Raw genomic sequence first — 13,948 nt, 5'->3', positions numbered from 1 at the left:
AATGTGTGATCATGGCAATAATCAAAATAACTCATATGCTTACACAGTGCTAAAATAATCTATTTATTCTTCAAAAACATATTGCCACAGACCATTCCTTCATCCTTCTGACTTAAGGGCATGTCTTTTGTCTCTTCTTTTACAGCAAGCCAGAAAGCCCTACGATGTCCGAGATGTTATTGAGCAGTACTCTCAGGGCCACCTCAACCTGATGGTGCGAATCAAGGAGCTGCAGAGGAGGTATGTCAATGAAACCCCATCTTGGTACCCATAAACAGCAGGAGGAGGATGTTTGTAAATTTGGCAGTGATCAGGGCCCATGGGTAAAAAGCTGCCACGGTTAAAGGTGCCATATTGGCAGGGCTGTGCAAAATTGGGGGATATAAAATGGCATTTGCATAAAGTTTTCTTTTCACACAGGGAGGAAAAGGAAAAAAGCTTAAAAATCTGATTATTGGGACTTAGTTGTATTACCTCAGTCCCTGTTAGCTGTGACTGTAGACTGCAATCCCTATATGACAGGGGTTGTTCTACACCTGGAGAGTGTACTCTTACCTGCCCTGGTAGAATTGCATGTAAGAGCCAGCTAAGAGATGACAGATGAAAAAGAAAGCTGCAGAAGAACAAGGAAAAGATAAATCAGTGCTGAGCATATGGGCATGGTAAAACTTTACAGTGGTTAAAGAAGCTGTAGAGCAATCTAAGACAAATCTCATTTTGCTACTACTTTTTTGTATCAAGCTACTCTTAGCATAAAGCAACTGCTTCACTCACAGGGCAAACCAAATTATTTGAACTTCACTTTGCTTGTTTGTGAAGAGGCCTCCCTCTTCCAGCTAGAGAGAGTGAAGATGCTGGTTCAGAATGATAAAAAACAAAAATGTTTCTTTTTGTTTTATAGGTTGGACCAGTCCATAGGAAAGCCATCTCTTTTTATCTCTGTCTCAGGTAAGTCAATATGAAGGATATGTCTAAAATTAATCTGATGAAATATAATTAATGGAAAATCCTCACTCAAGTATTTTTCATTTTATTACAAAATTTCTAAATTGTGCCAGCTGGTTGTGCTCTGAATATTAAGCATTGGCAGTTATATTTAGTCATCAACACTTTTAAATTAGGGTTGTTCTTATTTAGATTCTTAAAGAACCTACTTTCACTGAAATCTTCAAAATGTTGGCTCTAGTCTTTCTTAGACTCACCATATGTTCAATAAATTGATGCTAAGATTACAGAGTTTCTGTTAAATTTGTAATATTCACATAGTTCTTTGATAGCTTTGAAAAGACACTGGAAAAGGAGCACAAAGACCACATTTGTTTGTGACAAGTCTGGCTAATGAAAACTCTCTATGTCATTTGAACTCATCTTTCTGTATAGTTTATAGTGGGGAAAAAAAGATAAAATGTTACCAAATGTGTTATTCAGGTTGGCTGTAGACTACTTTGCATAGTGGCAGATTGTTTTTAAGTGGCAATTAAAACATTAACTAAATTGGGAACATTTTTGCTCTCTGTGGTTAAAGCATAAAATTTAAGATTAAAAATGCCTTAAACTCAGAGCTATTAAAAGGCCTGGCATGGGCCAGTGCTATAAAAAGAAACAGAAAACTACTTTTAAGGAATGGATCTATCAGCCTGGTAAGGGTGTTCAGTTACACGGTGTTGGTGGGCTAGTTAAACACACCCTGTTGTGGTTTGCTGCTATTTTGTTATACCACCATATATTAATTTGAAAGTGTTTCTTGTTCCACAGAGAAAAGCAAAGATCGAGGAAATAACACGATTGGTGCCAGGCTGAACAGAGTGGAGGACAAGGTAAGGCTCAGTTGAACTGGCAGTGAATGAGGACATGGTTTGTGATTGAACAGTGCTTGTTTCATAGGATGTGAAGGAAAATTCAACTTAAAATAGTGTTGAATGCCTGGCTTTTCCAGGAGTCTTAATTTTTGTCACAGATTGCAGTTTTGGTTCTCATCACTTGAACAGAAAAAGAAAAAAAAACAACAGAATTTAATTTATTTCAGTCACTTTTTGGACTCACTTGGGTTTCTTTTTTAATTGCATATATTACATATGTCTTTACTTCCTTCCTCCACAATAGATAAAAGGCTCTGTTCCTTTAATAACTCAGTATATTATGGTCCCTAAGATTTGCCTTTGATCTTTGTTCCGTTGTTTACATAAGTCCACCTACAATTCCTTAGAGAGGGAAATAGCAAACCTTGTTCCATCCTGGTTTTCATTCCTTATGATAAGTGGAGTTTCTCCTTCCAAGTGACATGAATCCAAAAAAAATCAGACTTGTTCTTTAATCACAAATTAACATTTAAGTGCTTTGTAAGCCTTTATTTCAATGCTGGCTGTGTTTGAGAAAATAGATTACAGGTAGAGATTCATTGTCATGGTAGAGGTGTCATTGTTAAAAAATACAGGTTTGCTTATGCTGGTATTTAAGAAAGAAAGGAAGAATTAAGAAGAATAGATTTAATCTTTTACTGATCTCTTAGAGTGATTTGGTGAGGTAGTGAAAGCATTGCTTTACTTTGGAGTTATTTCATTCATGTATCTGACCTGTTCATTAGTTATTAAGACTGAGGAAAAGAACTTTCAGTTTCTTCCAGTGCTGGAAATGTGTGGTTACCTCATAAAGGTAACCACCTCTGAAAAAATATCGAGCAAATATTTTGCAAACTAAAAGATGTGTGTGCAATGCATCCTAAGGACTACAAACCAGCACCCTGATCTGCATTGATTCGCTTGTGACATGCCCGTTCCGTACACATTTCTCCTGAATTACTTTAATAAACTTGAATACTCAAGTACTCAGAACTGCACTTCACTCTCCTGGAAATAATGGTGTTTTAAAGGAAACTGATTTCTTTTAGTATATGGGGGACACAGGGGAGGAGTGAAGTAGAAAAGAGGAAGGTAGAGCACATTTAGCACAAAAAAGAATCACTGTGCAGTGCTCCCTCACATCTGTGGTTAATATGTGTTCTTACACATGGAAGCCCTTTCCAGAAAGTTTGGATTACATTTATTTATTTTCTCTCCATAATGTCAACTAAAAGTGTGGAACACTAAGAAATGTCTTGTGACTTGTGACAAAGAGCAATGACTTTTCAGTGTGGACAAATAATTCTCAAATGGCAGCTAAAGCAGCTTCTCAGTGCTATTTGTAAAATCTCCAGCGAGCCTGGGAAAGCCTTGGTGTTGTACTGCCTCAGAGATAAGCTGTTTGGGGATTATTAATTACTCTTTTTTACATCCTTACAAATAAGTACACCGTGAATTTATAGTGACGGGGTTTTTATGTCTTGTAATGGGACTGTAAAACACTCCCTGTATAATTTTAGTATAGCTAGGTTAAATTTTAGCCTTGTTTTAAGTAACAGACCCTTCTTTCTTTGCAGTTGCATGAGGTCATCTGTGGTTTCAGAGTTGTATGTTATCTGCCCTATACAGCTAGTCCTATCTGCAGGAATTTTATCTGAAAGTAGCTGAAAGGCTAAAAATAGAGAATTTCAGTTGAACTCAGCAAACAGTGGTTAACATAAAAACACACTGGCAATGCTAGAATCACATTTTTGCTGCAGCTGTAGATGGTGGCCAAAGCTAATTTTTTGGTATTTTTGCTCTCAGAAATTGGCCTTCTCTTTCCCATAAAGTACGTGGTGCTTGCTATGCTTTCAACATACAGTTAAATCCTTCCTGAACTGAACAGTCTATTAAGGATATCAGGTGGTTTTTAAGGTGGCAAAATACTTTAAAGCGTTTCATCCCAGTTGGTTTGTGAATTAGTTTTCTGTCTTGGACTTCAGGAGGAGATATTTTCAGTGCTGCAGATTAGTGTCAGCATCTAAACACCTCTTTTGAAAAATCTGAAAAATTTGAAAAATCTCCTGTAAGTTAGAGGAGGGTTATGTACAGCTAGCAGTACAGAGGGGATAGCACCTAAAAGAGACCTTTCAAAATAAAAAGCTTAAACAGCTGTGTATTGACAGGAATTGTGATAGTTTATGGGGAAATTTCAAGTATTGACATCAGCAAAATGTTGTGTTTTCTTCTGTAAATTTAGGAATATGTTAATTTAAGGGAGTGAGTTTCTCATGCACTGAAACTTTGACCTTGTGATATACACAGTTTGTGATCCTGAACCTAAAGATTGTTTCCTAAGATGCCAAATCCAAAGGGATGAATCAGACTTGCAAGAACCTTCCTGCAGCTTCCTTCCTGCTGATTGCTGTACTTTTGGCAAGACCCTGAAAAGGTGGTTTTGTGACTGTGAAGTCAATGTGAATTTTGACTTTGCCGTTGTTCTCTGTTGCTTACAAAGCTGAGGGTGTGTTCTCCTAAAGGTGTCCTGCTGTTCTGGGTGCAGGGGGCTGCCCACAGCCCATCAGCAGTGATCCAGTGGGAATGTAGCAGCAGGAGTGCAGCACTCAGCAGGGCTCACAGCCCCTGCCAAGGGCCAGTGGCCCAAGAGAGTGCGTGTGGATACCTCAGGGAATGTGGCTGAGCAGGATTACAGCAGCAAATCAATTTATTTGTGGTGACCAGCCTTCTCTTTTCATCCTTGAAACATCTGTGAGTGACTATTCAGCCTATCCTCACAGAACCTGGCCACAGCTGGCTTGCTACCAAGCTCAAAATCAAAAACAGTTTTTCCAGATGGGCCCAGCTGTGTGTGCACAGTGCCCTTCCTCCTCACACAGCACTCTTCATCCTCATGCCGCAAGCGCTGCCTGCCAGGGGCTTAATTCTGGGTGTGCCCAGCAGCTCCAGCCAGGAGCAAGCCCACAGCACATTTGGGAAATTCTGTGTCCTGTGCAGCTCCTATTTTCCTTTCACTGCACTAAATTTAGCTTGGCTATAAATGACTGTGGTGCTAGCTTTTTAATTTTCACATTAATCTGTTCTTTTTCAGCCTTTTGCAAACCATTAATTTAGCTGTAACGGGCACAGTTTGCAGTTCTCAGGTGAGCAGCCAGGCTTGGTGCTTTGGCTGCCCTGAAGAAATTCAGTCTTAAATATGGATACTCTACACAATCATCTAGAATATGCAGTGAAGGCTAAAAGCAGCCATTCCTTGGACTCTCCCTGTTGTCCTTGCAAACCAGACTGCCCCAGATGTCTGTAGGTCCTGTCTGTGAACCTCCCATAGTAGAATAACACAATCCAGACTCACAAAAAAATTTTAAAACCATTCTGAGCAGTAGACATTATCCTCTCTTTCTGTTGTTTTGAATATAGAACTTAATCTTCTCCAATGACTTGAACCCTTTAAAGTTTGCCTTTCAAGAATGTTTCTAGCAACCCAAAGCAGTTTTCTGGGCATCCCTTCCTTATATACTCAGAATTGTTCCTGCATCTGACAGTAAGTACAGTATTAATATCAGAATTACCAAGGTCATAATGAAAATCTTGTCATAGTCCTTTTCAGTTGCATGAAACATTAGGAGTTAATGTTATCTGTTGCAAAACTTTGCTTTGTAGAGATTTAACTAGAGATTTCTATTTGTACAGGAGATATGGATTAGTGAGACATGTGACACCTTTTAATGTGACTTAAGCAGTTCTGTAAGACAGTATTAATTCCAAGCTTTTACAGATTTTGCATGCTTCTAGCTGAGGAGATGAACCCTAATGTCCTAACCAGTACTAACCCAAAGAGCAATAAAGACATAATTGCATTTTTTCAGATTTACTTGGAAAGCAGATAGCACCATTTTTAAAATCAATTAAAAATATGTCTATCACATGAAAACATCTACCCTAAAATAGGTGCTGCTGTGCTTGTTAAGTTGACTAGTGGAAATCTGATCTTGGAAACCAAAGCTGGCAGGCAGTGTACTTCTCACAGGCCTTTTGAGTTCTAGTTATGCTGATTTGGTTTTCTGTCTTCCATCTACCATGTCTATGATTGCTAAACATATAGTAAAATTATAAGAATAAAATAAATATTTGATACATTTTTTGCAGTGAGTGCTGCCTATATAACTTTTAAAGTTAAATAAGTGCAAAGGCTTGTTTGAGGTGGCTTTGAAAAAGCAATGAACACCATATCTTACAACATTTATGTACATGGTATGACATTTTCTTCTAGCTAAATAGTTTTCTGTAATTGTTTCAGTGGAGTACTGATTTTATCCATATATGTGTTAGAAACCAGCTTGACTGTGACCATGTTGTAGGCAGCTCCAAAGAACTGAATGACCATTGGCAAGTCTAGGTACAGTTTCTGACTTCATTCTTGCTCTTTTCCACTCTTGTTTTCTAATCAACTAACAGTTCCCCATTGCAAAAGATTTCATATCTGATTTATTTCTCTTGTTGATTTGCTTAAAAATGTGTGAACTTGAGCTGGAGAGGCATCTTTGGATTGGAGAGGAATTGCAGAGGAATCTTACTGTAATGTGAATAAATCTGCTTTTTTAGTGTATCATGAGGCAAAATCTAATCATGTCATTTCTAATAATGAACTCTCAGCTCATTCAATGCAGAGAAGTTTAGGACATGCTGCAGAGACCATTTAAAGGTGATAGGTCATTCCTTTGACCTGAGGAGCCAATATTTTAGTTTTTCCTTGTCATGGTAGGCAGAAGCATTAAGCTTTGTTGAAGTTGTATACCTCTGAGAGGACCTCTTTTGGTTGTTGTGACATAGTTTTGCTCAGCACCATGGATATGTTACTTTTATGACAGCATTTCTGTCAAAAATTAAGATATAGATCTGTACTTATTTATGTCTCATTATTTGATGCTCCATACTTACAACCCAGCAAGCACACATTAGATAGCTTTACCTTTTACTTAGAAAATTATTATACCATCTACATCATCCTGAGTTCAAAAATGCCAAGTTTCTTGTTGACAGCTTGTTCACCTAAAATAATTCTTCATATGCAGCCAGTTTTTTGGTTTCAAGTGAAACAACTGCATTGTCTAACAGAGGATCAAACCTTGGTGTGTTTTTCTTCTATTTTTAATTTCATTCTGTAGCCTGGGAACAGTTACCATGTTTCCTAGGGTAGCAGAGCAATTAGTGCAAACATAAAAATGTCCTTGACTGATGTCGCCCTTGTTGCACATTTTGTTTTTTTTTTTTTTAATTGGATAGTAATGAATTAATTGAATTTAATTTAATAGATATTGATGACAAAAGACTGACAAACAGCCCAACTTTCTGGCCAGTGCTGGAAAACAAGGTTAAAACCAGCACTTGGAGAGATGGCTTCAGAAAGGGTCTGGCATGGAGATATTCAGCACTTTGCAGGCTGAACATGCATAGGCATTTCTGGTATAAAATATTGTCAGCTTCTGCAGTAGGTGTGTGAGGATTTGCTTTCCTAATACTTGAGAAATGGAACTAAAAGCTGTGGGTTTGGCTGGAAGTTTTAAAAGATACATGAAATCAATAAAAATCAAAACGAACACCACCAAGCAGTTACTCATCTTGTATGTAGTTTTTGCAGTAATGCAGAAGTAATAACCTGGGGGATGTGGAGGAATATTGAGGCATATGGAAGATTAAGTATCCCTATTAATTTAATCCTTAGTCTTTTTCCAGATGCTGAAGTACAAGCATACGGAAGCAATTTCCGTGCTGAACTTTGTGATGGAGGATGCCCATTTTCTGTAAATTGGACTACAACTAAGCACATCCTTCAACAGTCTGGGTCATTAGGCAGCCTTACAATTTTAATAGCTTTTCTCTTACCAATCTGATAATGTTTCAGTAGGTAGACAATGAAAAACTACAGATTTCTGTGTCCAGTGTCCTACACTGCCCATCTTGCCATCTACAGTAAAATAAAATTATCAGGCATGGTAAAAAATTAAATTTTTACACGGAAAAAAATTAAAACAAATAAATAATTGCTTGCTGGATTCGCTGCTGCCAGAAGCTTCAGTAGCTAGAATAGAAACAAACTGAGAGAGAGATTAGGCGAAGCCATGGAGAAAGACTCACTTGAGGATTATTAAACAGGATGTCTGTATGTAAACTCTAGTTTAGCAAGTACTTTAAACAGTAGTCAGGGATGAGTTGATTAAAAAAACATTAAAAAAAAAAAGGGAAATTGATGATTTTATGCATATGTACTTTTTTATGCTTTTATTTTTAAGACTCTGCTAGAGACAAGACTGGGGCAGAGAAATTTGTTCAAGATACCCTTTTTATCCCAGCACTTTATACACAGCTGCTTGCTGCTGGATTTGGTCACCCACACAGCCTCATGGAACACTGCTGTGCTGCTGTGCCTTGGATCTGATCTGTTTACAAAGGCTGTGTAAGCAGCATCCTATTCCTGGGAGGGTTGGCAGAGCCATACCTAGAAGACCTCAAGGTCTTTGGAGTGGCCTTCACCTGCATCCATTTGTTAGCACCAATTTTATCTCTTTGAAGAGAATTAGATCCTATTGCTGCACAAATTCAAACCAGTCAATTTTTTGCATAATTTTGAAATGGTTTAGTATAAACTGTGTTAAGTACTATCTATAACCTATGTTATGACCTATCTATAAACTATGTTAAGTGCTATCTATAACCTGTAGAAGAGTTTGTAGGAGTAGTAGTAAGGTATAGTTACCTCACCTGCAGAGCAGTGTTACAGGCACTTGTGGCATTTTGCGGTCTGTTTCTAAAGCATCAGCTCTTGGATCAGAGTAAATCTGATTATACAAAAAAAGAATAAATCTAGTATTGAGCATAAATAGCTGCAGATAGTGAGAGTACTGCACTGTATCAGCTTATTTGCTGGAAATGAGAGTGTACACTTCCTCAGCACTGAAAAATGAAATTAAGTGATACAAAATATGATCTCTATTCCCAAGAAAACTGGCTGAAGGTAGTTCAAGCTAGCACACAGAGGCTATGCTAGTACTCAAAAATAATGACTAATTAAGCTCTGGTGACTCATTTTCATGAGTTGTCTGTGATACTCCTCTACAGATTTTATGAAGAATAAAAAGGCAAAAAAAATACTCCTAAAGAGAATAATTCTTGTTTAAATGAGTTTTGATAGATTTTACTGCAAATTTATAGCACTTCTGGATGCAGACAGCAGTTGAGAAGCATAATGCTGAGGTCAGAATGTAAACCTTTACAAATTCAAAGAGTTACACACACACACACACACACACACACACTCTTTTTTTTTTTTTTTTTAATTCTTAACACTGGCAGTGGCTGTGTGCTTATGATCCCCACAGATGTCTGCTTGCTTATTAAGAGTAAAAATCCCAGAGGAATTTTAGCTAACATGCTATCCTATAAAATCTAGGAATTTGGGGAGGGGGGGAAATTGGAGGAATTAAATAATGTGTTGCCAGTTAATAATCTTTTAAACAATCTTCAGATTAGTTGCTGGTTTGAGAATCTGCTGGTGGTGTTTATATTTGAGAAGTATGCAAGTGGATGTAAGGTCTGCAAATGGGGATGACTCGATCTTTTATCAAACCATATTAAAGCCTGTTTTGTCTGGCATTCAGAGATAAACCCAAGCAAGATTTGAAAGGAGCCTCCATCATTCCTGTGCAGAGAGTGTTTACATTTGATGGGGAATGGAAATGCATGGTGCATATATGCCAAGGGAGAATGTGGAACAGTTGTATGGACTACCCTGTAGAGCAGATTAGAGAAAAGGCATTTAAGTGAACAACACATGTGCACAGCATGGTACACAGACAACTTTTATTTGTCTTTCTTATAGGTTAAAGGAGAAAATAAATGGCCATAAGATCATCTCTGCTTTTTCTGGGGGGTATGTGTGTTGCAGATGAGCAACCAAAAAACAGTCCAGCTTAAGTGGCAAATTTAGGGTTTCATACAGTAGGATGAATCTTTACTGAAATTAGATGCATCAAAGTTGAAATTGTTCCATGTCAAAGATCTGTTTTTGGAGTCATCTTGCTGAAATTAAAATACTTTATTTTCATTTGCAGTTGAGTATCAGGGAGGGAAAGTGGATGAAGCTGAAAGGACTCTATTCAGGCTGCAGTCTTTTCAGGGCTGGAATCTATTCAGCTCTTGGAAAAGATTCAGAGAAAAGGGAGGTTATACTCCCTTTCTTACACAATGTCCATACCTTCTGACACCCTATCTGCTCCTCCTGTTCCCCCCACCCCTCCCCACCCTCTGCTAAAAATTGCAAACCAAAACTGGTCCAGGAAGAGAAATAGGAGAAGAAGCCTTTGCTGTCTGATTCCTACTTAGGACTAGGGGAGTCAGAGAGAAGACAAGGAAAATAGGCAGTCATTGAAAGTAGACTGTGAGCACATGGTTCAAAATATACCTAACACTCCTAGAGCTCAGGCAACCAAGAGGACAAATATAGTTTCCTCAAATCCACCTCTGTTGTTGTGTCCTACCCACTGTTGTTGATTACAACAACAATTTGCATGTTTTTAAGTATCCCATGGTTTCAGCAGTTAGCACAGGGCTGTGAACCCATGTCAAAAGCTCCTTTTCTGTCCCAAACTAAGTGATGCAACACTTAGTGCTTCCATCCAGCAGCTCCAGCTGGCACAGTGGGATTGACCTTGTATGCCACGGGTGTAACAGTCTGATCAGCTGCCTCCCTTTGGATGAATCTCTGTGGCAGCTTTGTTGTTTCCATCATGGCATGAAAGCTCCTGCTCTGACAGGTTAAGCACATAAAATAAAGACGGGAAGGGAGAAAGAAAAATATTGTTTCCCTCCTTTACAGCTATGGTGCAGGAAGTGACTTGCCTGAGGTATCAGGGTGGCATCTGTGGCACAGCCAGGAATTCAATTTAAGCTATGTCTGGGACTTAACCACAAATCAGCATTCCTTTTTGTTGTTGTGTTTAAACGCCCCTCTGGTTTTGAGTAGTTATATTGGCCAGTGCAGGGTTCAACATAATCGTATCCCATTAATACTAAAATCATCCAGTACTTGAGAACAGCATATATAAACACATAAACCACACCAACCCAGCCAATATAAATGTACCAGGACTATTTTAGACAGTGCATTTTAAATCATCTAGAAATTAATCTACTAACATCATTTTGTAGCTCGGGAACCTAGGAGTGGAGAGGACTGAGCATGTTTAAATGACACAGAAACTGTTGTACATATAGATAATTATGCATGTAGTTTTGAAAGCCAAAAAAATTATATTAAATACTGTATTTTCACAGTCAAGCAGAGTGCAATATTATAGTGAGTTCAAATATTCATATGAGTTTCTATTTTAAAAGCCTTGGATCCAACATTGCTCGCCATTGACCCTTCTGTGACATCTGTTAATCTTGGGTTTATTTCAATTTCTTTCTCTCTCTTTTTTAAACAGATGACTCCACTTAAATCAACACTTGGTTTCCATTAGACAGATAGAAGGTGATTCACTTAGTAACATGTGCATCTTTATCTAGTTAAGTCCTAATAGCCTTAATATATCAAGGAAGCTGGTGTGATTAACAGCACTAAAGGCTTTGTCAGACACTTCACCTAATAAATACTGCCCTTTGTCCAATCATAGAAAAAGAGTGAACAAATAGATTGTGTTTCCAAACTTAAAATGTATACAGCCTTGTTAAGTATTCTAAAATTATCCCTATAAAAATATATGTTGACAATAGGAGTTACATCTACATCTCTGTCTGTGTTTGTACATGTCTGCCAATCCCAGTGTGCTTTGGCTCTTTGCCCTTCCTGGGCTGTCCTTTTTCCTCTTTATCATTTCATGATGCAGCCACCACTCGTGTATGATTTTCCTCCTGTTCACTTGCATTTGGGGCAGATTCTTTTGCCAGTTCTTTGTCTCTGGTTGTCATAGCTTATCTGTCCCGGGCTAGAGGGATGTGTAAATATCAGTTTTGCCACTCCAGTTAATGCTGGCAAGAGAGACATCTGACTGGACTTGACCATCCTGTAGGATAATCCTGCCAAATGAGGCAATAAAAAAAAAAAACCCCAAGAGTAAAATATATTCAACATGTCAGCTTGAATGGAGATGGGGTCCTTGCTTCATTATAGCTGAAGTTGTCTGGTAGCTTTCCAGTTGTGCAACCAGTGTCTGTGAGTATGCTGTGCCTGTCAAGGAACTGAAGGGAGCCTTTATTCTGCTTCTATCCCAAGTTTCTAGAGAGCTTCAACCAGAGGAATTTTACACCAGAACACCTTAGAAAGAAAACAGTCAAGGGGAAGTTTTGCCTCTTCTCAAGAAGAGGCTGCCTGAGCCATAATCACAGATCCTCTTCCTCTGTTTGCTCCATGTTACAGAAAGGAATTTTGGCCAAATGTTGAGGTCAACCAGCCAGCCCCAAAGAGATTTCACCATAATCTTTCAGCAAAATTTTGGTATCAGAAGTGGGTGGGGAGGAACACAGTGCCTTTTCCCTTATGCAAAAGAGCTGTAGTTTCTGCTCTAGCCTAGAGTTCATACTCTTTTTGGCTAACACAGTGCCCTGCAGGCACATTGGCCTGGGGCCCAGGGCTCCATCAAGCAGCATTTGGGTGGCACTGTATCCACACGTGGCTTATTGGTGTGGGTGTGATGCTCTGCAAACATGCAGCTGTGTCTGGACTTAGCACGGGCAGCGCTGGTCCTGCTGCCCTGGCAGCAGAGTTTTGACTATAGCTGGCTGGACACACTGCTCACAATGAATGGGTCATTTAAAGCTGCTTCAAGACAGCAGCTGACAAAGCTTGTTTGAATCCAAGCCTTCTGAAATCTCTGCGCAGAGGAATTTATGAAATTCATAAATTTCAGCTAGAAAAAAAAGCCAGTGGAAAGTAATTTCCTTTGAATAGAGAAAGGAGAGGAGGAGGATTATCAGTTAGTGGTGCTACACTTGAGAATGAAAAGGACAGTGATTCCTACAAACAAGGTCACCTTCATTTTGTTTTCTGTGCACTGGCTGTACAATTTCAGTGAAAAATCAGTTAAAGAACATCACACTAGTCCTGAAACAAAATGAGAACTACTTTGGTTGGTGGTTTAGAGAGGGTTTTTTTGGTCATGAGTAGTTGTGGTAAACAAAGACAGCCCAGACTGCTGCATAGTCTCTTGTCTAAGACCAAACAAATAATTTCCTTTTTTCTCCAATTTTTGTCCCTAGTCAGTTCTGAGGTGGCTGCTTTAATAAAAACTGATCAAGTCCAGTGCTTCAGTAATTTTGATGGCTCCTTTTTTTCCACTGCCAGTGGAAGGGATGTGAGATAAGAGTAGGAAAGCCACAGCCTTTAGAAGGTCAGTATTTCTGTATGGCATATCTGAAGGTATAATTAAATCAGGACACAAGCAAATTCATTAGATTTATCAGTGACTGCTACATCTATATTATTTGAAGAGCTACATCTTAGAGGAGTGTAAATTATACTGTGAAACAAAGTCCTAAAAACAGCTGATGTAGATTTTGATGCAGTGAAGTTCCTCATCTGTACCCTCCACACACCCTTCCTGAGAGAGTCTTGTGCTGATTAATAGCTGGGAAGCAAATAAGGGTTAACTTCATAAGTGCAGCAGACAAACTTCAGAAAAAATGAATTGTTCTGTCTTCAGAGACACAGAGATGCACTCAGGGAGTTGAAGTCTTTAGGATCTATGGCCTCTTTGCAGTGCAGAATCATCATTATGTAATGGAATTAATCCAGCTCTCACTTGATAATAATTCAAGTTCATTTTTCTCTCCAGCTGCCCTGTGTTTCCCCCCAAGCTTTGACCTGTATTGTAAACTTAAAAAAACATCTTCAAACATCTCATCTCCAGCTCCTGAGTAAAACCTGGGATGCTCATGTAGGCTGAAAGCTCTAAGAGCTCCAGCCTTTTCATGTGTGTGGATGAGACTATTCTGATTCCCAGTGGTACTAGGATTTTGGATATTATTTCACAGTTGTCACAGGGTCCAATACACCCTGTTTTCACCAGCACAGTGAGGATACACACTCTGGTCCCAGCTCCCTCAGTCTCATGTGA

General features: G+C 38.7%; 1 protein-coding gene and 1 long non-coding RNA gene across 6 annotated transcripts in view; one reads left to right on the top strand and one right to left on the bottom strand.

Annotated features, from left to right (window-relative positions):
• KCNQ1 (potassium voltage-gated channel subfamily Q member 1) overlaps window positions 1-13,948 on the top strand; it is a 332,319-nt gene that overhangs the window by 229,301 nt on the left and 89,070 nt on the right. For all 5 annotated transcript variants that reach the window (XM_085581509.1, XM_077784257.2, XM_085581510.1 and 2 more), the window contains 3 exons: window positions 146-240; window positions 902-948; window positions 1,756-1,817. In XM_085581509.1, coding sequence (XP_085437635.1) covers window positions 146-240; window positions 902-948; window positions 1,756-1,817 — 204 coding nt within the window. The remainder of the gene's footprint in view (window positions 1-145; window positions 241-901; window positions 949-1,755; window positions 1,818-13,948) is intronic.
• LOC146767311 (uncharacterized) overlaps window positions 1-13,948 on the bottom strand; it is a 49,119-nt gene that overhangs the window by 18,680 nt on the left and 16,491 nt on the right. Inside the window, exon 2 of the long non-coding RNA XR_014955974.1 lies at window positions 556-613. This is a non-coding gene — a long non-coding RNA (uncharacterized LOC146767311). The remainder of the gene's footprint in view (window positions 1-555; window positions 614-13,948) is intronic.

This window comes from Lonchura striata, chromosome 5, assembly GCF_050655825.1.
Source record: "Lonchura striata isolate lonStrDom1 chromosome 5, ASM5065582v1, whole genome shotgun sequence".
NCBI classification, from domain to species: Eukaryota; Metazoa; Chordata; class Aves; order Passeriformes; family Estrildidae; genus Lonchura; species Lonchura striata.
The sequence above is the reverse complement of the archived record's forward strand: the minus strand, read 5'-3'. Positions and strand labels throughout refer to the sequence as shown.